This window comes from Muntiacus reevesi, chromosome 1 (assembly GCF_963930625.1).
Source record: "Muntiacus reevesi chromosome 1, mMunRee1.1, whole genome shotgun sequence".
In the NCBI taxonomy this organism is placed as follows: Eukaryota; Metazoa; Chordata; class Mammalia; order Artiodactyla; family Cervidae; genus Muntiacus; species Muntiacus reevesi.
The window spans coordinates 112,087,705-112,111,459 of record NC_089249.1 but is presented as its reverse complement, the minus strand read 5'-3'; the positions used below and the strand labels follow the sequence as shown (position 1 = coordinate 112,111,459).

The 23,755-nt window shown below is 36.9% G+C and overlaps 1 protein-coding gene, 1 non-coding gene and 1 pseudogene across 10 annotated transcripts in view; 2 read left to right on the top strand and 1 right to left on the bottom strand.

Moving 5' to 3' along the window:
* The window catches only part of BTBD8 (BTB domain containing 8), a 91,005-nt gene extending 80,901 nt beyond the window's left edge, over positions 1 to 10,104 (top strand). For 8 of the 9 annotated variants that reach the window (XM_065908793.1, XM_065908784.1, XM_065908802.1 and 5 more), the window contains 5 exons: positions 1,669 to 2,374; positions 2,573 to 2,660; positions 3,093 to 3,232; positions 4,504 to 6,825; positions 8,109 to 10,104. In XM_065908793.1, the coding sequence (XP_065764865.1) occupies positions 1,669 to 2,374; positions 2,573 to 2,660; positions 3,093 to 3,232; positions 4,504 to 6,825; positions 8,109 to 8,578 (3,726 nt within the window). In that variant the 3' untranslated portion in view covers positions 8,579 to 10,104. The remainder of the gene's footprint in view (positions 1 to 1,668; positions 2,375 to 2,572; positions 2,661 to 3,092; positions 3,233 to 4,503; positions 6,826 to 8,108) is intronic. The other variant, XM_065908812.1, reaches the window with a different exon arrangement.
* Positions 10,105 to 15,074: 4,970 nt separating this feature from the next.
* Positions 15,075 to 15,436, top strand: LOC136163421 (small ribosomal subunit protein uS10-like; annotated as a pseudogene).
* A 4,863-nt stretch (positions 15,437 to 20,299) lies between these two features.
* On the bottom strand, positions 20,300 to 20,407 carry LOC136156756 (U6 spliceosomal RNA). The gene has a single exon (XR_010661239.1). It is a non-coding gene; the product is annotated as a U6 spliceosomal RNA (small nuclear RNA).
* Between the last annotated feature and the right edge of the window lie 3,348 nt (positions 20,408 to 23,755).

The following is a 23,755-nucleotide window of genomic DNA, read 5'->3' as shown; positions in this document are numbered from 1 at the left end:
ATGGGACCAGTCTCTACCCCTAAATATGCATAATCTGAAGCCCAGAGATGTTAATAATGAGTTCTTAAATATCTGAAATTTTTTTTCTTCAGTTAGAAGCAAACTTAGAATAAGAATCTAATTATTCTTTATACCTTGCTTTTTGCTAAACTTAACTAGCTTATTTATTATTTATGTATGTATGTGTGTGTGAATATAAACACACACTTACCTATATGTTATTTTTATCTTAAACAAATTTTCATTGTAAATAGAAGCTTTCTATATTTAGAAATAACTAGACCCTGAACTGTATATCAATATACGCTCAAGGTTGATAACCATCATCACATGTTCTTTGAGTACCCAGTGTGTGATGGGCATGATGCTAAGGGATCAAAGAAGACGACAGCACAGGTTCTACCTCATACCTCTACAATCTCATAACAGCCTTCCAAAGGAGGGGGGGCAGTATTTACATAAAAAATGGCAATATATTCTTAAAATTTTATCTTATAATTCATACCAGTTATATTCCCTTCCATACAAGGTTGGTTCTAACAAAAATGATAAAGTAGGTGAATTGAATTTAGTGCCCTTATATTTTCCTCTTTTTACCTATTTTATTTGTTTTTAGGACCCCTTTTCTTTTCTCCAGACAACCAATGCTGTATTAAGATGCTGTGGGCGGTATTTATGGGTTTGGGTTGGTTTTTTTTTTTTTCTGGCTTTCCCTTTCCCCCAAAACCAAACTTTTCAAATGTCAATGTGTTATTTCCCAGGAGCTTCCCTCTGGCCCTTGCCTCCAGAGGACTAAATAGTCAATGATAAAGTTTCTGGCATTCGGTATATAGGATTGAAGAGAGAATTTTTGGTGAAAAATCATTATAATGTCCCTCAGAGTTTACCATATAATGGCTACCTGCTTCAGGCAGTAAATCTTGAGCTCAAGTCCTAGTTCAGTCTCTTTTCATCATGTGCATGCATGTGAATGCTAAGTCGCTTCAGTCATGTCTGAATCTCTGTGACCCGATGAATTGTTTAGCCTGCCAGGCTTCTCTATCCATGGGATTTTCCAGGCAAGAATACTGGAGTGGGCTGCCATGCCCTCCTCCAGGAGGTCTTGAGCCGGATACTGAACCCGTGTCTCTTACATCTCCTGCATTGGCAGGTGGGTTCTTTACCACTAGCATCACCTGGGAAGCCCATGGCCTTGCGTAAATTACATACCTGTTTTAACCCCCAGTTTCTTGTCTAAGAAATGGAGGTAGCAGCAGGAGATATCTTACAGAATTGTTGTGAGGAATAAACGAGATGATATATGAAAAGCATTTTAGCACAAAACCTGGGAGTGGGCCCTCAAAAAATGTGGGATACTATCATTTACCCAAGGCATCCTAATACCATTAAGTGTTTATCTCTACCATAATTTCATAAAATTAAATAGTATGCCTTTTTAAAAGTAGAATTTCCTATTAATTATTGTTTGTTGTATTTCAGATTTGATTAAGGTAAGGTGATCAAAGACACATTTAAGTGATCCAAGATAATTCAAGTTTTAAGTGGCCCTAAATCATAATGTGAATTTTGCTGCTTTTTCCTCTTTGAAAAACTGGCTATTGAAACATAAAGCATTACATGTCAAAGACTTTTGTCAGAATACCAAGTATTTTTTTTTCTTTTTTGTAGCAAAGAAAACAGGTTTCTGACTGTGGTGCTATAAAAAACAAATCCTCTGGCGGAAGTAACAAGAAAGAGTGTCTGAGTTATCTCTCTACTCATCAGAAGATGAAATCTGATGGATTAGGAGCATCTGGACATTCATCAGGTACTAATAGAAATTCTATAAATAAAACTTTGAAGCATGATGATTTAAAGGAAAAGGATCCAAAACCAGCATCCAAGAGTACAAAAGAATTAAAAACTGTGGGAAAAAATGTTTCTGGAAAGCCCAAAGCTATCATAAAGCCCAAAACGGAAAACAGTGATAATGCAAAATCAACAAACCTGTCACCTAGACAAGCTGTGGAAAGATCAGCAACAGCAGCAGCAAATGAACAGAAAAATTCAGAAAACGGAAAAGGAGTGAGAAATCAGGAAGAACAAATTACAGGTGCCAGACCCAAGGTACTCACTGGACATTTAAATGTGCAAGCCAAAGCAAAGCCTCTGAAGAAAGCGACAGGCAAAGAGTCTCCACACCTCCGAGCTGCAGGGCCCTCGAGCAGATCTACAAATTCAAGTATGGAGTTCCTGACTGCCACTGACTGTCTGGATGAACCAAGAGAAAACGGGTCAATGAAAGGGAAGCTTTCTGGTCATAAGCCTTCCTCTTGTGACTCTCGGGGACAGAGTGTGAAAAACAGTGTAGAAGGGATCAAAACTTCCACTGTAGGTGAGTTTTAGCGCTCTGATACTTTTATTTCGTTTCAAATGCCAAAAAGAATTTAGTTACATATATTCATGCAAACTGAGGAAAAAGTTTTTCTCACTCTAACATTTTATTTTGTTAATACTGTATGACCAGTGAATTTATACATAATGGTTACATATTTATTGTTCAGTCTCATGACTCACTCATCTTCATTTACAGCAATGAAATCTCGACCTGTTTCAAAAGATACCAATGGAATTTCCAATAAAAAAAGCACTCATGAACAGGAATCTAATACACATAACAGGTAAGTCTTCATTATTTTACCTAGACATTAACTTTCTCTGGAAGTCAATCATATACTAACTTCTAGCTAAATATTGTTAAAATATTTTTCCTTAGAAAATTTAATATATTTACATAATGATACTTTAAAACTTATTATACAAAATGATAGAAGAATAATGTATCCTTGTGGCACCTAATTATGCATTGCTTTCCCATAGTTGAGCTATAGTTTTATAAACTTAAACACTTACAAACATATGACTTTTTCTATTTTCAGAAAGGAGATATTTTTTACTTCTTTGAGAAAAAGTATTTTTCTTTTTGCTTTTTTTTTAAATTGAAGTTTAATTGATTTACAGTGTTGTAAAAAACTATATTTCATGCATGGGTCTTTTAAAAAATTATATTTCAGAGTCTCAGTGTAATACTGAACACAAATAATTTTTCTTAGTGTGCTAAAGAAGATCACCAACAAAGGATACAGTGATCCAGTACCACAGGCAATTTTTAAAAAAAGAGGAAATGGCAATGGATGTGCTACAGCTCAGCAGAGGACAAAGAATGCCACAGCTAATCTTGCTAAAACTCAAGGTAAAGTTGGAATACTCCCAGGTCTTACTTCTTTGTTTAAATGGAATAAGCAGAACTCTGATTCTGGAACTTCAGCAACAAATAAGCAAAATACAACATGACTTCAGTCATTTTACATTCATTTCATACTTCAGAGACAAGATTTTATTCTTCCACTTTTCAGACAGGTATTTTGGGGTATAAGTTTACTCTTTATTTTCTTTTGTGAAAATCATATTAAAGGAGTCACTACGTTATCTGCATTTCTGGTCCTTCTATATATTATGCCTGTGTTTCTTCAAGGCTTCATTGATAACTCTAAGAATTCTATCTGCAAAGCCAACACGAAAGAGCTCTTTAAAAACTAGTGGTACAATCTAGAGAGCTGTAATACATAGGAAGGAAGAATTTTCTCTCTAGACTCTGTGCTGTGCCTGTTGTTTTCCATGTTCTAAGAAAGAAGACTACTGATCAGATTGCATAATTTGCTAATATAATAACAGATTTTAAAAATTAATTTGCTTCATTCATTAAGCATTCATATATGTAAGAGCAGTTTGTAAAATGCTAAATACAGTTCTGAGGTAGGTAATGATTAATACTGAAAGTAAATTTTAAAATAAGCCAGAGAAAAATTGTTTATGTTCTAGTAACAGATAAAAATTAAACATTTACAAAGATTTGGTATTTCTGTTTGACAGTTTTAAATGCTCAAAATATCATCTCTAGAACTTCAACCATTATAAACAAGTGAATTCTCAAAATCAATCCTCCCTTCCAGTAACAGCGTTAGTTTCAACTGCAGATTCATGAGAGTTGTTAACCCTCATGACCTATAATAATAATGATCTTGTTATGAGAAATAAATTAGTTTTGTTACTGTTGGAAGAAAAAAATTGGAACAATTTCAACTGTGTGGAACAGTCTATTTTCCACCCCTAGAGCTTCAAAGGGAAGATGCTTACTACTCTCTTGGCATAAGAAAACCAGATTTTTCTACTTGCATATATTTATGCAAATCCAATTCTGGCATAATGCTCAATGCTCTTTGCTTGAAGAAGAGAGGACCTATTTTAATAATTTTATTAAGCTGCTGCAATAGGTTCTCTATATTTGTAGTAAAAAGTACTTTTTAATTTATCAAGTCACTAACTCCTAATTTGTAATTGTCCATTTGATCTTAGGTTACCATTTTATCATGTTATCTTTTTGTTTCTTTTAAAGGATTTTAAAAACCATATTGAATTTCACTCACAAACTGGAAGATATATTTTTAAATTTTCTTTTCTTAGGATCCCAAGGATCACCAAATTCAGTAAAATCTTCAGTCTCTTCAAGGCAATCTGATGAAAATGTGACAAAATTGGACCACAGTGTAACTACAGATAGACAAACACCCAAGAGAAAAATTGTCAAGCAAGGACAAACAACTTTGCCTAAGATTAGTGCAAAAACAGTCACAATGCCTAAAAACTTAAATCAATCTAAAAAAGGTGAAAATTTGAATAATAAAGATTCAAAACCGAAAACACTTCCTGAACAGGTTATACCGAAGACTCTGCCTTCTCCTCAGAGACCTTTAAAAAGTGAACCATCTATTGTCCAAAGAAGTGTGTTTCTTGACATATGTGATAATAATAACAAAGGCAGTATTTCTGAACAGAAGCCTCATGAACCTCTAACTAATCTCACAGCCAAAACCAGTGATGCAGAAGCATTTCCGTCACCGTGCATACTCGACTCAGAGAAGACACTGAACAATCAAGAAAAAGAGAAGGTGGTGTTAGAGTGCCAAAATATTTCAAATCTGGATAAATTAATAAAACATGAACTGGAATCAAAACTGATGTGTTCAGTTAAAAGTGAAACAAATGTTTCTGGTCACAAAAAAATAGATCACTGCACCACAGCTAAAATACCTTCTCATTCTGATGAGAGTGACAATGTCGATCCAAAATTTTACAGTACCACTGTTAAATCCATGATTTCAAATCCAAAAGAAAACTCTTTGAACTCTAATCCAGTTTGTGACTTAGACTCAGCACATGTAGAACAACTCCATTCAGAATCAGATAGGGAGAAGCAAGTAGGTAGAAAAGATATAAACCAAAAATTAAGCATTAAATGTGTGAACGATGTTTTACCTTGGGTTCCTGAAAAGACAAATGGTACCTTAAATTCTGGTCAAGATGACAAAAAATCTAAAATTCATGTAGAAGACTCAATTCCTACTCAGTTGTCTGATGACTCTGCCATGAATGAAGACAATCATGCTACAGTAGATTCACATATTTCCTCCAAGTGTTTTTTGGAACAAATATCAGGGAAAAATTCTCCTAAAGATACAGAAACAACAGAAACTCCAGAGAGCCACGAAACTCCAGAAGCGCCATTCATGAGTCGCTGGAATTTGAGTGCCAGTGTTCTGCATCAGAGAGAGAGTCCTGAATCAGACAGTGGCAGTGCTACAACATCCTCTGATGACATAAAGCCCAGATCTGAAGATTATGATGCGGGAGGGTCTCAGGATGATGACGGGTCAAATGACAGAGGTGTCTCTAAATGTGGCACTATGCTGTGCCATGATTTTCTTGGAAGAAGTAGCAGTGATACCAGTACTCCTGAAGAATTAAAAATATATGATAGCAACTTAAGAATTGAAGTGAAAATGAGAAAGCAAAGTAGTAGTGATCTTTTCCAAGTTAATTCAACAAGTGATGATGAGATTCCTAGGAAAAGGCCAGAAATTTGGTCTCGATCTACAATAGTTCATCCTAGGGAAAAAGAAAATATTCCACGAGGCAGTGTCCAGTTTGTACAGGAGGTAGATCAGGTTTCTTCCTCAGCAGATGAAACAGAAGATGAAAGGTCTGAAGCTGAAAATGTTGCAGAAAATTTCTCTACATCTAACCCAGCTCTTCAGCAGTTTCAGGGGATAATTAATCTAGCTTTTGAAGATGCAACTGAAAATGAAAGTCACGAGTTTCGTGTAACTAAAAATTTTAAAAGGTCTGTTTTACTTTCTGTAGATGAATGTGAAGAGATAGGATCTGATGAAGGGGAAGTCCATGCTTCCTTTCAACCTTCTGTAGATTCTCTTTCACCTTCTGATGTTTTTGATGGTGTTTCTCATGAACATCATGGAAGGACCTGCTACTCCAGATACTTACAAGGAAGTGAAGGTAGTGTTTTAGAATGCAGACAAAAGAAAAGCAATAGTATATATAAAAACAAAAGCTCTCCCTTGGGTCTTAGTAGCATTGACTCGTCAAGAAAAGATAAACAGAGTGCTTCAACCACAGAAAAAAAGGGCACAACAGATACCCTGTCCAAAGGAGGCAGACAGCTTCCTCCAGGAGATAAAAAAGTATATAGTGGAAGCAATGTGGATAATGACTTTGAGACACACAGCAAATTTTCAGATAATGATATAAAATCTCAAGAAAGACCATGTCATTTGGAACTTCATCAAAGAGAATCCAAATCTGACATACCAAAGAACAGCTTCACAAAGTCTCTGGACTCCTGTCGGAGTCAAGTTCTGTCTCAGGAAGGTCAAGTGAAAGAAAGCCATTCTACAGCTACTGAAAAAGCTAATATTGCTTTATCTGCAGGTAATGTACAGAAATAGACATGCTAAATTCATAAGAAAATGAGTTTATAGAATCTTAAAGTTGTCGGTAGCCCCTGAATGTTATATTTTAGTTAGAATAACTGCTTAAGCAACAGATTGAAATTTTAAATGAAAACTGAAATTTCTTAATAGAATGAAAATTAGCTAGTTGCTCTTAATTGTTCACCTAAAATCTTAGTGAAAAATTAACATCTAATACAAATTTTGGTTGTTTATTAGAGCTAACCTACTGAGAGATTTTACATGAAAGGATAAAGAGAAAAACATAGTTTGCTATTATTTAGTTATTTATGTCTAATTTAACATAGGAATTCTTGACTATTAGAAATTTTATTATACATTGGATATGATTTATGAACTATGCTAATATATATCTAAGAGGGCTGTGCAATAAGTATAGTAATATGTAACTAAAAACACTGAACTATTTTAACTAGATTAATTATTAAAATTTATATACATTTTACAGAGATTAAGACCTTCAGGATCACTATAATTATGTTCTAAAATTTTCAAGTAAAAAGATAAATTTCCTTAAAGAGATTATATTTAGAGAAATGATAACATATGAAAAAAGCCCAGGCTTATTTCATATGTATAGATGGTTTCCTGTCTAGTTGTTTTGTGTGTTTGTCTTCCTTATTATTGTAATTTGAACTATGACCCACATTTAAAATATGCAATAGTGGCTGATTGAGTAGCTATTGTATACCAGAATGAAGAAAAATAGTTACCAATAGTCCCTGTTCAGCAAAATCACAAGAGTAGGGAGCTCTTAAAGTTGTACTTTTTTGTTTGTCCTTGCTTGCATCCTTCTTTGCATGTGCAATATACAAGTAAGTCTTTAGATAAAATGTATTGATTCTCCCTTTGAAACTGACTTACCTTAAACATCACCATCAAATAACCATGTCCTTTTTTCTCTTTAAGTTTCTATTGTAGTGAATTAGATATATGTGTGCATTCTGTTTATGTTTAAATAATTTTTGTTTTCTGTATCACAAGCTTTTAAATTAAATTATGGAGAATTATTGTTAGTTTCCTATGTTGATTTTCCTGCTAAACATTACCATCAAGTTTTTTTTTTAAAGAGAAAAAGAAATGCCTCAAAAATCTTCTCAATTTTGTATAAATGTTATTTTTCCCATTCTGTGGGGGTTTCTTTGGACTATAACTGTTATATTGTGTTAATAGTTCTACAGAACTCTGAGGGATACCAACATGTGCAACTTTTACATTGTGTAGTATTATGAATCATTTCAGGAGACATAGATGGTTGTGACACAGTGGCACAAATCTACATGTATGACCATCGGCCTTCAAAAACCCTATCTCCAATATATGAGATGGATGTAACAGAAGCATTTGAGCAGAAAATGGAATCAGAAACACAAGTTACAGACATGGATTTTGAAGATGAGCAACACTTTGCAAAACAAGACTGGACACTATTAAAGCAACTGCTCTCTGAACAGGACTCTAACTTAAATATCACAAATTCTGTTCCTGAAGACTTAAATTTAGCACAGTATCTAATTAATCAGACACTACTTTTAGCACGAGACAGCTCAAAACCTCAGGGTAAAGCACATGTAGACACTTTGAACAGGTGGAGTGAACTAACATCTCCATTTGATGATTCCTCAGCAAGCATTACCATGGCTAGTTTTTCCTCTGAAGAATGTTCACCCCAAGGGGAATGGACAATTCTGGAACTGGAAACTCAGCATTAAGAGTGTTAACACTTCAGAAAATGTTAAAATATGCCACCTCTTTATTTTTTTTGATGTTTATATTGTATGCAAATGATACCTGCATTAGCCAGAGATAGTCTATCCTTACTACTGAGGAAGTCTTTGCAATTTAGTTCATTTATTAATATGATATCATACATAGAAAAAAGTGTTTTTTTTCTAAAAATCTTGAGCATGTTTTCTATAATTATTGGAGAATTTAGAAGACCTATAAGGAAACCCTTGCTTTAGTTTTCCTTTCCTAACTGGTCAGTTACTTGTTTATCATTCAATAATTTAAAATGTGAATGCACAAGTAGAACAGTCCCTTTTTGCTCTGCATATGGTAACAGTAATTTAACAATAAAAAAAACTTATCATGCTTGTGTCAATTTATGTAGAGTTCATCTGTGACATTCAAACTTAAGTTGGTGTGGTTAGGCTGATAGCTAATATTAGGAAAAACCTTCACTTTTCCAGCCATTAGATCCAGGAAATTGTTAAATAAATGCATCTCAAATTTCATTGACATTTTTACTAAAAGAGAAGCAGAATTTCCTGTACCTCTTTTGGGGGATATATCCAGAGAAAGACATCTGCGGTTATTCAAAAGAAGTGGGAAAACTGTCCATCGGTTTTATCTATACAGTAATTCCTTTGGGTGAGGGGATATAACAGAATTGGCATCTCTCAAAGCTTTGTAACTGACTCATAATTTCTCTAAAATATATCAGAAGTAAAAAATTCTTTTGGTTTAGAATTTCTTTTGTAATTTAACAGTTACAGGGGGAATTCCCCAGTTACAGTGGTTAGGACTCAGTGCTTTCACTGCTGTGGCCCAGATTCAATCCCTGGTCAAGGAACTAAGGTCCCATAAGCCAAGCAGTGCAACCAAAAATGAAAATAAATTAATTCACAAAGTTTTCAACAAATGACAGTAGAGATAATCTGTAACTATTTTGAATATCGACAACTATATAAATATACAGTCATTTGGTATTCTTACACATTAGCTAATATTAGCTACTAACCTCTTATATCATAAATTCGCTATGCTTTTTTTTAACTAGAAGCTCTGCAGGGGGCACTCATTCATTCAGTCAAGACACACATTTGTTCTAGGCTCTGAAGAGTGAAGATAAAGTTTGATTCCTGCTCCTCAAAACTGAGTTCAGTTTCTAATGAAGAGAGGAAACCATAAAAGGTCAAAAACAGTATTATAGGAACTTTATACCTTAAAAGCTGGATGGAAATTTAGAGGTTAGTTTAATCCCTTCAAATTCCTAAGGAGGATTCTGAAGCCCAGAGGAATTTTTATTTTATTTTTTTTTTCTTTTTTTCCAGAGGAATTTTTAAAGTGCCCAAGGTCCCACACTGATTTGTGAGCCAGAATCCAATATTCCTTAATTTCAGTTTGATGTTATTTCTACTCCACGACATACTTCATTTGGTATATGACAGAGTCAGAAACAGCACAGATTCTCAAGACAGTGTGTTATTTTCTTTTTCTCCAAATGTAAAATTGTTATTTTAATAAACTACCTCAGAAGTTTACAAATTTATTACTGAAACTTCATTTCTTTCATGTCATACATGCAAATAGATAGTAGGGAACAAAATTTGCTTAAGTATGACCCCTTAGGTAATTTCAGGAGTATACTTTCTTATGTGCTTTTGTGAACAACATATCTACCAGTCTGTTTCCTGTGGGACTCTGGGCTAGTTCTTTATCATTCAGCAAACATATATTGAAAAATACTTGCTGAAATGCATTTAGCACTTATTAGATGTTAGACACTGTGCTTGTTGTTAGTCACTCAGTCCTGTCCAGCCCTTTGTGATCCCGTGGACTGCAGCATGCCAGGCTTCCCTGTCCTTCACTGTCTCCCAGAGTTTGCTCAGACTCATGTCCACTGAATTGGTGATGCCATCCAACCATCTGTTGGATCTGTCCTCTGTTGTCCCCTTCTACTCCTGCCTTCAATCTTTCCCAGCATCAGGGTCTTTTCCCAGTGAGTCAGCTGTTCGCATCAGGTGGCCACAGTATCGGGAGTTTCGGCTTCAGCATCAGTCCTTCCCGTGAATATTCAGGACTGATTTCCTTTAGGATTGACTGATTTGATCTTCTTGCTGTCCAAGGGACTCTCAAGAGTTTTTTCCAGCACCACAGTTCAAAAGCATCAATTCTTTGGTGCTCAGCCTTATAGTCCAACTCTCACATCCATACATGACTACTGGAAAGACCATAGCTTTGACTATACAGAGCTTTGTCAGCAAAGTGATGTCTCTGCTTTTTAATACACTGTCTAGGTTTGTCATAGCTTTTCTTCCACAAAGCGTCTTTTAATTCCATGGCTGCAGTCACCGTCCGCAGTGATTTTGGAGCCCAAGAAAATAAAGTCTGTCACTGTCTGCATTTTTTTCCCATCTGTTTGCCATGAAGTGATGGGACCAGATGCTGTGATCTTAGTTTTTTGAATGTTGACTTTTAAACCAGCTTTTTCACTCTCCTCTTTCACCTTCATCAAGAGGCTCTTTAGTTCCTCTTCACTTTCTGACATTAGGGTGGTGTCGTCTGCATGTCTGAGGTTATTGATATTTCTCCCAGCAATTTTGATCCCAGCTTGAGCTTCAACCATCCCAACACTGTACTAAATGCTTTAAATGCACATTAACATTTAATTCTCACAACAGTTCTATGAGATATGTGTTCTTACCTTTTTTTTTTTTTTTCCCCCCAAAATGAGACACCTTGGGAAGGGGCACCTGGCCAGAGAGCAGCAGGGTAAGGGAACCCAGGAGAGCTGCTCTCTTCTTATCTTTGTTACACCTGAGGAAACTGATGTGGCATCCTTACCTGAGATGAGTACCCCAGTGGAAGGAACTAAAAGAGAATTAACACATTATACTGTTGTTTGGTGGATAACAATTGTATATGGTCACAGTTGTAAGAGCTCAGAAAAGCTATGAACAGATTGTCAGGAAGAAAAGATTAGAGAAAGCTTCTTAGGGCAAGTAATATTCAGTGAATGACTTTATAGAATTTATTTAAAGAAAGGGCTTCGTGGCTGCAATCTTGTTGGAAATGTAGGTCAGGCAACTTGACTTGAAGATGCACTTTTATAGAAATTACTTTGCTTTTTCTTAGATTGTGTGTTAGAGGTCAATAAAAATACTGAATAGAAATGTTTTTAAAAGATGCTTTTATACATAGTTTACCTAAGACTCAAAAACTCCATACCAAAAAAAAAAATCTAACTTTTTAAAAAATTTGAGTTCTTGGTGCAGGACTGATAAAGATTACCAAGAGAGAAGCACCTGAAACTCATATATTGGCTGTGGGAATACAAACTGGTACATTCTCATTCAAAAACTGACAGACGTAAGTAAACATATTCAAGAAATACTAATGCATATGCTCTAAATAAAAAGTACCTGTACTAAATGGTTCACAGCAGTAATGAGGTATTGCCTCACATCAGTCAGAACAGCTATCATCAAAAAGTATACAAATAATACATGCTGAAGAGGGTGTGGAGAAAAGGGAACCCTCGTACACTGTTGGTGGGAATGTAAATTGGTGCAGCCACTATAGGAAAAAGTATGGTGCTTTCTTAAAAAACTAAAAATAGACTATGGGAAACAGTATGGTGTTTACTTAAAAAACTAAAAGTAGGCTAACATACAAGGGAGGTAGAGTCCAGAGAGTAGAGTAGAAGGATCAGGTTTGCATTTTAGAATGATGACTCTGGAAGCAGTAAGTAGGACTGCATGGAGCAGGATTCAAGGCAAGGAGACTAGTGATGAATGTTAAAATAACCAAGTCTTCAATTAGGGCAATAGCTGTGGAGAGAGAAGGGAGTGGACACATCTGAGAGATTTAAGATGTGAGTTGGAAAAACTTACTGAATTGGGGACAAGAGGACGGAATCATCTTGCAAGACTCAGGTTTCTGACAGAAGTGCCTGGGTAGTGGATGATGTCATTAGCCCAAAAAAATGAAGCAAGCTCAGGAATGAGGATGAGTTTAATCTAGGACATACTGAGTTTGAGATGCCTGTGGGACATTCAAGAGGCTTGACAATATATTGTGGAAGAGTCAGAAAAACATGAGAAGGAGATTGAAAAGGAGTGTTCAGAAGTAAGAGAACTACGGAGCCAAGGATAAGAGGAGACAAGTGGTGTATAATCACCCTCATCAGAGATGGGCAAATCAAGGCTGAGATTCTACCTTAACCTATCAAAGTGGCAAGGATTTTAAAAGGCCAGTAAAAACAAATTCAACGTTAGCAAGAGAATTAGTAAGTTTGGGGTCCTCTGAATGTTGTTATGGGAGTGTAAATTACCTTTGCGGGAAGTAATTAGGCAGTCTATGTTAAGAATGTTCATAACGTCATATCCTTAACCTAGTCCTTTCCCCTCATGGGGTCTACCATTAAGAAATAAGAATTTGAGACAAAATTTGTCTACAAAATGTTTATCAGAGAGATCTACAAGTGAAAACTGACAACCAGCTAAACGCCAACAGTAGGAGAAAGGCTAAATTATGATACAACTATATAACACATTATGCAATGATTAAAATTGCTTTCAAAAACTTCTGTTTAATGTCAAGAGAAAATACACGAAAAAACCCAAAGTATTTATTTATAAATAAAATATCCAATTTTATATACTAACAAGTACATAGAAGGAACTAAGTGTTAATTTAACAGTGGTTGTGATTAAGTGGTGATTACTATTTTTATCTTTTAACTCATATTTTCCATGTTTTCTACAAGGCACAGAAGAATAGGTAGAGTTTTGGTTTGTGTTTAGGTAAGTTGTAGTGGTTAATAGTGCCAAATGCTGTTTGAAATATCAAGGTGCACTCTGAGACTAGTCCATTGGATTTGGACATTAGGACTTTATTGATAGTTTTCGTCAGTTTTCTTTAGAGTAGTAGCAAGTACAGCAACTAGACTACAGTGGGTTGAAGGGTGAACAGAAAGTAAAGAAGTAGAACTTATCTTTTCAAGGAAACTGACTGAAAAAGAGAGTGGTAGCTTTAAGTTACTGTTGTTTTTAAAAGTAATTTTAGCACTTTGAAAATAAGAGGTTGAGAATAATCAATGAATCGGGGACAATCAAGGAAGAGGCAGGAGGAGGTGGGATCAAGCACAGAGAATACTAACTGATAGGGGGCATTTCAAGGAACTTCAGGTGTTTAACATAAATAAAGCGCTGGATGCATGCGGGACAGCAGTGGAAGACAAGGCTGGCAAAGTACAGGCAGGCCAGGACATGAAGAACCTGAAAGCCATGCCAAAGTCTGCGGGAAAGCCATTTAGGCAAAGATATTAAATATTTAAATGTATTGTCAAAGGCAGACATAGAACTATTTTCTAAAGATTACTCTAGCTGCATGCGTGTGTACTAAATTGCTTCAGTCACGTCTGACTCTTTGCGACGCTGTCAGGGGTCTGTCCATGGGATTTTCCAGGCAAGAGTGCTGGAGTAGGTTTCCATGCCCTCCTCCAGGGCAACTTCCCCACCCAGGGAATGAGCCCTTTTCTCCAGATTCCCCGGTACTAGCGTGCAGGTTCCGTACCCCTAGTACCACTGCTTTGGGAACACAGAGAGGAGACTGCAGGAAGGAAGGGTCCTGCTGTGCTGTGCTTCGGCACTCAGTTGTGTCCGACTCTGCAACCCAGTGAACTGGAGCCCACCCGGCTCCTCTGTCTATGAGGATTCTCCGGGCAAGAGTACTGGAGTGGGTTACCGTGCCCTCCTCCAGGGGAACCTCTCGACCCAGGAATTGAACCGGGGTTTCCTGTATTGCAGGTGGGCTCTTTACCAGCTGAGCTACCAGGGAAGCCCATTGGAATAATTAAGGAGAAAAGGAGACCCAAACTAAGGAAAAAATGGCCAAGTTGGAAATAAGAGGATGGATTTAAGAGATAATTAGGAGGAATTTTGATAGAATGAACAAGTTCAGTTCAGTTGAGTTCAGTTCAGTCACTCAGTCATGTCCAACTCTTTGCGACCCCACAGACTGCAGCACGCCGGGCCTCCCTGTCCATCACCAACTCCCGGAATTTACTCAAACTCATGTCCATAGAATGAACAAGAAGTGGTTACAATATGAGTGTGAAGACCTGCAAGAAAGGATGAAGGGAACCCCTGTTCATACCCCAGATTTCAAATAGGTAAACAAACAGAAGGCTGATGGTTTGTAGTTGGAAAAAAGATAATTTTCAACTTGAACACATCTTATTTGAGATGCAATTGAGATAACCAAGGTATGCAATATGTCTTTCAAAATTCAGAAACCTAACAAATTAGTGGTTACCAGAGGGGAGTGGGGAGGGGCAAGATAGAAGTAGAACATTAAGAAGTACAAGCTATTATGTATAAAATAAGCTACAAGGGCTCTTTGAGGAAAACACAGTCGCTGCTGCCACAGCGTCCCAAGGTCGCCGGCTCCGGTTCCTGACTCACCGCTGTTTGGGCAGCCATGGCTCTTACAGATACTTGCAAGACTCCTGTGGACCCAGAGGTGACCATTCACCAGATTAGGATCTGCCTCACCAGCTGCAACTGTGAAGCCTCTGGAGAAGGTATGTGCTGACCTGATCAGAGGCCTGAAGAAAAGAATCTCAAAAGTGAAGGGATGCGTTCAGATGCCTACCAAGACCCTGAGAATAGTTACAAGGAAAATTCCTTGTGGTGAACGTTCTAAGACCTCGGGATCATTTCCAGATGAGGATCCACAAGTGACTCACTGACCTGCACAGTCCTTCTGAGGTTGTCAAGCAGATCACTTCCATCAGAGTTGGATCAGAAATGGAGGCTGAAGTCACCATTGCAAATGCTTAAATCAACATTTTTAATAAATGGATAATCAATTGCTATCCATAATAAGCTACAAGGATACACTATATAGCATAGGAATATAGCCAATATTCTATAATGACTATAGATGCAGTATAATCTTTAACAATTGTTAATCACTATATTGTACACCTGTAACTTATATAATATTGTACATCAACTATGAAAAGTGAAAGTGAAAGTTGTTCAGTCGTGTCTGACTCTTTGCAACCCTGTGGCCTATACAGTCCATGGGATTCTCCAGGCCAGAATACTGGAGTGGATAGCCTTTCCCTTCTCCAGAGGATCTTCCCAACCCAGGGATCAAACCCAGGTCTCCTGCATTGCAGGCGGATTCTTTACCAGCTGAGCCACAAGGGAGGCCTGTACATCAACTATACTTCAATAAAAAGAAGAAAAATAAAACATGTAACATGTGATACTTTAATATAATCTTGCAATAAGAAAGCACATGAAACCCAGAAAAACACATAGAACTCCAAAACAGAAAATGTAAAATATGGGGACTTTTCCAGTGGTCCAGTGGCTAAGACTGAGTTTCCACTGCAGAGGGTCTGGGTTCAAGGCCTGGTCAGGGAGCTAGATCCTAGATGCCAAGACTAAAGATCCCGCATACAGATCTCTCATGCTGCAACTAAAACCCAGCACAGCCAAATAAATAAGATATAAGATTGTTCATTTAGTTATTTAAACTTTGGAACTAGTATATGTCCCAGATATCACAAACAGAATGAAGGGGCAAAAGATAAAATGAGGGGCAATTTTTTTCTTTTTAACAAAAGTTAAAGTACAAATGGTTGGTAAATGATCAAAAGATGTTTAACGAGACTCAAAGAAGCATCAGAAAAAGAACCATAAAAGTTTTTGCAAATAATTGTAGATTAATAAGTAATAAATTTGATAATTGAGATTATTATTACTGACTACTCACTAAACATTTTAATTACTTAGGAACTATGAATGAAAACTACTTAGACACTGGCAACATAAAAAATTATTGGAGTTAATTAGATTTAACTAAGCAATTGAAATATATTAAAGTAGAAAAACAACTCCAAGTATTATACTATACAAGTTTACATTATTGGTCAAATCAGATACCTTGCTTGCAATTCAATTTCACTTCTAATTTTGAAAATCAAGCTAAAATTCTGGGCAGATTACATTAAAATCAGTCCAAGAACAGTGTGTGGGATATATTTTTCATTGTCAATGAGGCAAGATTTAAGGAGAAAATGAAAGCATTGTGGGCTGTGGTGTGTGGCACAAATACCTGTCAGTTTGTATTACCACACAGATCTACTTACAGCATATCAGTTTCAAACAGCTATTAACTGCCATCACAGTTTTAACACCCTTATTTGCTGATTTTAAATATTTTTTAGAAACAAATAAATGATAAGATCCTTGTTCAACTCCTTTTGCCATAATTTTTTTCTTAAAAATTACTGGTCATTTTAAACTTTATTTGAACATAATGTTGATGTAACATCTTAGAAACAATAATTAAGTCAGTAGACCCTAAAGTTAGTAATACTACTGCTAACTGAAGAAAAATATTACATAGGTAAGAATTCTTAGGGGAAAAAAAAAAGTTTTCTCAAATTCTTTTTTTGGAAAGATGTGACTAGATACCTGACTCATCTGTGGGAGTAATGCTTCATTTGTATCTGAAAATATAAATCATCTCATTATCATGTTTCAGTCCCCTTTATTTTAGTCACCAGTAATATGATTGTGTCTTTATCAATTTTTATTGACTATTTACCCTAAGTGAAAAGTTGAAGTATATATAGTTTCTTTCTTTAAGTAATTTGTATCCTAAAAACTTCATAAAGAAAAAAAGTAGGAAAGCAAATTAGGAATATTTACAAGAATATGACAAAGATTTATCTTCTTAATATATATACATCATTTATCAATCAGAAGAATGCTAACAGCCCAATAGAAACCTGGGTTAAAAGTAAAAAAAATTAACAAAAGAAAAAATAGATGGTCAATAAAAATACAGGGATGATATAATATATTATATACTAGTTAGTTCAGTTAAGTTCAGTTGCTCAGTCATGTCCGATTCTTTGTGACCTGCAGCGTGCCAGGCTTCCCTGTCCATCACCAACTCCCAGAGCTTGCTCAAACTCATGTCCATCGAGTCAGTGATACCCTCCAACCATCTCATCGTCTGTCATCCCCTTCTCCTCCTGCCATCAATCTTTCCTAGCATCAGGTCTTTTCCAATGAGTCAGTTTTTCACATCAGGTGGCCAAAGTACTGGAGTTTCAGCTTCAACATCAGTCCTTCCAATGAATATTCAGGACTGATTTCCTTTAGGGTGGACTGGTGTCCTTCCAATGAATATTCAGGACTGATTTCCTTTAGGGTGGACTGGTTGGATCTCCTTTCAGTCCAAGGTACTCTCAAGAGTCTTCTCCAACACAGTTCAAAACCATCAATTCTTTGGCACTCAGCTTTCTTTATAGTTCAACTCTCACATCCATATATGAGTACTGGAAAAACCATAGGTTTGACTAGGCGGACCTTTGTTGGCAAAGTAATATCTCTGCTTTTTAATATGCTGTCTAGGTTAGTCATAACTTTTCTTCCAAGGAGCAAGCGTCTTTTAATTTCATGGCTGCACTCAACCATCTGCAGTGATTTTGGAGCCCAGAAAAATAAAGTCTGTCACTATTTCCACTGTTTCCCCATCTATTTGCATAAAGTGATGGGACCAGAAGCCATGATCTTAATTTTCTGAATGTTGAGATTTAAGTCAAGTTTTTCATTCTCCTCTTTCATTTTCATCAAGATCCTCTGTAGTTGTTCACTTTCTGCCATAAGGGTGGTGTCATCTGCAGTCTGAGGTTACTGTTATTTCTCCTGGCAATCTTGATTCCAGTTTGTGCTTCATCCAGCCCAGTATTTCTCATGATGTACTCTGCATATAAGTTAAATAAGCAGGGTGACAATATACAGCCTTTCCCAATTTGGAACCAGTCTATTGTTCCATGTCCAGTTCTAACTGTTGCTTCCTGACCTGCATACAGATTTCTTAGGAGGCAGGTCAGGTGGTCTGGTATTCCCATCTCTTGAATAATTTTCCACAGTTTGTTGTGATCCACATAGTCAAAGGCTTTCACGTAGTCAATAAAGCAGAAATAGACGTTTTTCTGGAATTCTCTTGCTTTTTCAATGATCCAACGGATGTTGGCAATTTGATATCTGAGTCCTCTGCCTTCTCTAAATCCATCTTGAACATCTGGAAGTTCACCGCTCACATGTTGTTGAAGTCTGACTTGGAGAATTTTGAACATTACTTTGCAAGTGTGTGGATGAGTCGAATTGTGCAGTAGTTTGAGCATTCTTTGGCATTGCCTTTCTTTGGGATTGAAATGAAAACTGATCTTTTCCAATGTGTGACCACTGCTGAGTTTCCCAAATTTGCTGATTGAGTGCAGCACTTTCACAGCATCATCTTTTAGGATTTGAAATAACTCAACTGGAATTCCATCACCTCCACTACCATTGTTCATTGTGATGCTTCCTAAGGCCCACTTGACCTCACATTCCAGAATGTCTGGCTCTAGGTGCGTGATCACACCATCGTGATTATCTGGGTCATGAAGATCTTTTTTGTATAGTTCTTCTGTGTATTCTTGCCACCTCTCCTTAATATCTTCTGCTTCTGTTAGATCCATACCATTTCTGTCCTTTATTGTGCCCATCTTTGCATGAAATAATACTAGTTAGTAAACAGGTATAAATATATATTCATCTATTTAATTGTAAAGATGAACTTATGAAACCTAATGTCTAGAGTACAGTGAGATTGGCACTGCATTCATATATGTTTGTGGAAATATAACTTGGTGCAAACTTTCTGGAAAGCATTTTGGCAACTGGAACAGTGTCTTAAAAAACTTCATAATTGTTGAATCAGTATCTCACTTTGAGAAATGTAGTGAATAATCAGAAATGGTTAAAAATAAGTATATACATGTATATAATATTTTAAAGTCCTAAAACATAATAATGGATAAGTTATTTTGATATGTTGGGATATTAAGCTACTTTATTAAGTGTCACATTCAATAAGAATATTTGATGATTTGGGGAATGTTCACAATAAATGAAGGGGTTAGATATTAATATGTATGTATATGTAGTATAAAATATTTATGAAAAACACTGCTGTGATAGTCTTATGTATCAATCTGGTTGGGATGGTATCCGGTTATTTAATCAAACACTAATCTAGGTATTGCTGTGAAGGTATTTTATAGGTGTTTATAATCTCTACAACCACTTGGCATTAAGTAGAGATTATCTTCAATAATGTGAGCAGACCTCACCAATCAGTTTAAGGCCTTACGAATACAAACTGAGATTTCCTGAAGAAGTTCTGTGTTAATATTGAAACATTAACTCCTACCTGAATTTCCATCGGGCCCTACAAATTTTGGACTTGCCAACCCCCATAATCCTGTGTGCCAATTCCTTAAAATAAATCTCTTTAATATACGTGTCCTATTGGTGCTGTTTCTCTGCACAGTCCTGACCGGTTTAACTGATAATATCCTATCCTAAATTCTAGTTTTCTTTTCCTTCCCAACAGAATTCTGAATTTTATAGCTAGGCACTTGGCTACTCAGAATGAAGATTAGATTTCCCTGAACCATGTGACAAGGTTCTGACCAATGCGGTATAAATAAAATTGCTGAGTGATACTTCCTGAAAATCTCTCTAACGTGGATGGGCAGTCCTTCTCTTCTTTCCCTGAAAATTTCTCTAAAGTAGATGGGCATTCCTTCTCTTCCTTTCCAGAGCACAAACGTATTCTTTTTCTTTTCTAAAAATATGGAATGCTTCATGAATTGGCATGTTATTCTTGCGCAGGGGCCATGCTAACCTTCTCTGTTTCATTCCAACTTAGTTCATGTGCAGCCCAAGCAGGGCTTCCCAGATGGTGCTAGTGGTAAAGAACCCTCCTGCCAAAGCAGGAAATGTTAAGAGACGCAAGTTCAATCCCTGGGTTTTTCCTTCTTTAGTTGCAACATGCAAACTCTTAGTTGTGGCATGTAGGATCTAGTTCCCCAACCAGTGATCAAACTCAGTCCCTCCTCCCTCCCACCCACCCACATTGGGAGTATGGAATCTTAGCCACTGGACCACCAGGGAAGTCCCTCAACATTCTGTTTTTAATTCTCCAATCAGTTAACCTTATTTTCCCTAAAACACTCTTGGACTTCTATTTCTCCAATTTACAAGAATCAAATGTGTAAGTCCACTTTCTGAGTTTCCCCTATTTAAGATGAGGAATTAGTACACCTCTCTCTCCATCACTCTCCTCTGTTACATCCTTTTCTTCTTTCTCTGATATTGAGACATTTTGAATGTATAGATCCTGATTATGATTCAGAATTTTTACATATCGTCCCTTTTAAGAGTATTTTGACTTGTTTTAGCCCAGCTTCCCAGAAAACAGAAGCTAAGGCAAAGCTTGGGGAATTAATGTTTTGTTGGAGGGTTCAATCTCAGGCAAGTGGTAATGAGGGAAAAACAGAGAAGGAAAAACAGAAAAAAATGAGGAGTAAAACAGAGAAGGAAGCAAACAGAGGGTGGCAAACTGTGCTCAGCTTTACAAGAAACGGCTGGTTTCTCGGTTACACAGGACAGCTTAGGAGAGGCTAAGGGAAGTTCTGAAGTTTGGAACAATCAGGGAAGAAGAGTGAACAATTTATGTGGTCACTCCTATCTTTTCTCCCATTGCTCAAAATATCCTCAGTGGGGGTTAACTCAGTTCTAGATTGTGACAGGGCCCCTACTGGCAGCTACTGGAGAATCCAATGCCTACGTGGATACCACTGGGCCTTACAGCTCCCACTGCAGCGTGTATGAGAGAGCCCATGACAAAGCTGGCCTGAGAAGGCTGGGCCAGCTGGTGTTGTCAGGAGATAGAATGCAGTTGGAGCAATCAGGACTTATTATTAAAGGAATGATGAGAGCCCTTAACAGAGTTGCTTGGGCTGGGAAGCAGAGCAAGTGTTGAGCCTTGGGGGACAAGAAGTGGAAAGGATCTGGAGTCGTGCGTAAGTGAGTTGCATTACATTTGTGCTTAGCTTTGTGTGGCCATATTTATAATTCTTTAGATTTATATCTTCATTTAACTTGTCTAGTACCTGTTGTCAGTCCTTCTTATCCCTCAGTTGACAGAAAAATAGCATGTAGTAATTAATTTGGTGTGGCAGCAGAAAAGGGCAAGGCAAACATGATTTTTTGTTCTTTCTAGGTATCATCTTTTGTTTCCTTCACAGATGTCTAAACTGCTTATTCTATAGCACTGCAATTTAAAAATCGTTGTCAGGCCATGTCTAGATGTAGGTATCTGACATTTATTTTTGCAAAAACATTGCTATTCCTCTCTGCATCTATGGGCTTTTTTTCTCATCAGGAAACCGTTCTTCCCATCAGACATTTGATTTTTCTCCCATTTGTTTGGTTTCTTTTTCATGAATACCAATTATCTTTTCTCTGTTTTCTTTCCTTTATGTGTATCGCCAATCTCTGACCTTTCTTTCTTCATCCTGGAGTATTTCAAGTAATCCTCATTATTTATTAAATATTCCACCAAAATCAAGTCTTTTTAAATTTTTAATTGGAGGATAATGGTTTTACATTGCTGTGTTGATTTATGCCATACAACAATGAAAATCACTCATAAGTATACATATGTCCCCCACCTCTGCAGCCTCCCTCCCCTGCCATCGCACTCCTCTTGGTCATCACAAAGCACCAGGCCAATGTCCCTATTATACAGCACCTTCCCATTAGCTATCTGTTTTACACATGCTAAAGTGTATGTTTCAATGCTAGTTTCTCAGTTCGTCCCACCTTCTTCTCCTCCCCAGAATCAAGTCTTTCTTTACTGCCAAGGTGGTTTTTAATTCTGTGGTTGCATATTTTTTTGTAGCATTCCAATCCTCCTTTATTTTATTCACAACTTTCTCTTTTTTTTTTTTTTTTTTTTAATTCATAACTTTCTGTTGACTTTTCCATTTCAGCCTGTTGCTTATTTCTTTCTTCTCATACTTTGGTTACATGTCTATAGAACAAGTATGGCTTTTTGCATGCTAAGGATGCAAGTTGTCTCTTAAAGTTTTCTTTCGGATCATGCTTTTCCTCTGAGTCTTTATGATGCCATTTTCCTTTCCCTTGTTCTGAAATATTTTGCCATAGGCCCCACCTTGATTTTTTTGTCTACTCATAAGTAGAAGTCCTTAGACTTAGTGATTATCAGCAGACAAAATATGTATATTTCTCTTAGTCCTGTTCCCTACCCACTTGTATGTATGCGATTTCTTATTTCAATGTCCATGTCTACTAGGCATTCACCTGCTGTTTTGCTCTAGTGACTTTTCCTACCCCACTGTTTGAGCATCTGTTACTCTGAAATGATGGAACGAGCACATGAAAAATTACAATATTCTCATTCTAACTGCTCTTAGATTCATCCTCTCTCTGCCGCTACCTACAATGCTATACTAGGCTGGGACACTACATTTTTCAACATGCAGTCCACTCCCTCTTCCCAATCAGATTTTTTCTTGGAGCTCATCTCTCTGTGATGTAGAACAACAGGAGAAGATAATGAAGGTAGAAGGAGGAAAAGAGAAAGAGGTGATTAATACAATTCTGGCTTCCTCAAATAATGGGGCCTACCAGGTAAAGTGATAACCACAAAATTTTCTAGTTGGTGCAGACCCTTGATCCAAAGGGCAAAGAGACAGATATTACAATTCTTTTATCCTTTTTCAGACAGTGTCTGACTTACATGTTAAAACTTGACTAGGCTTTGAAGGGAAACCTAGATAGGAATTCCTTCTTGTTGTTATTTAGTTGCTAAGCTGGGTCTGACTGCTTTGTGGCTCTAGAGACTGCAGCCTGCCAGGCTCCTTTGTCCATGGGATTTCTGAGACAAGAATAGTGGAGTGGGTTGCCATTTCCTGCTCCAAGGTATCTGCCCAACCCAGGGATCAAACCCGAGTCTCCTACATCTCCTGCACTGGCAGGCAGATTCCTTACCCCATGAGACACCTGGGAAACACCAGAAATTTCTTTATCCAGCTTACTATTAAACTTAGGAATTTTTATGTTGTCAGACTCACCTGTTCACTGGTGTGTTGAGTTTTCATCTTAGTTTTTTTTTACATTATGGCTGAGGACTGCTGGCTAAAAATAAGAATCTATCAAAGTATCTAAACCTTGAGGAAGTCGCCACTGAATTACAGCTGTGCTCAATAATCACGC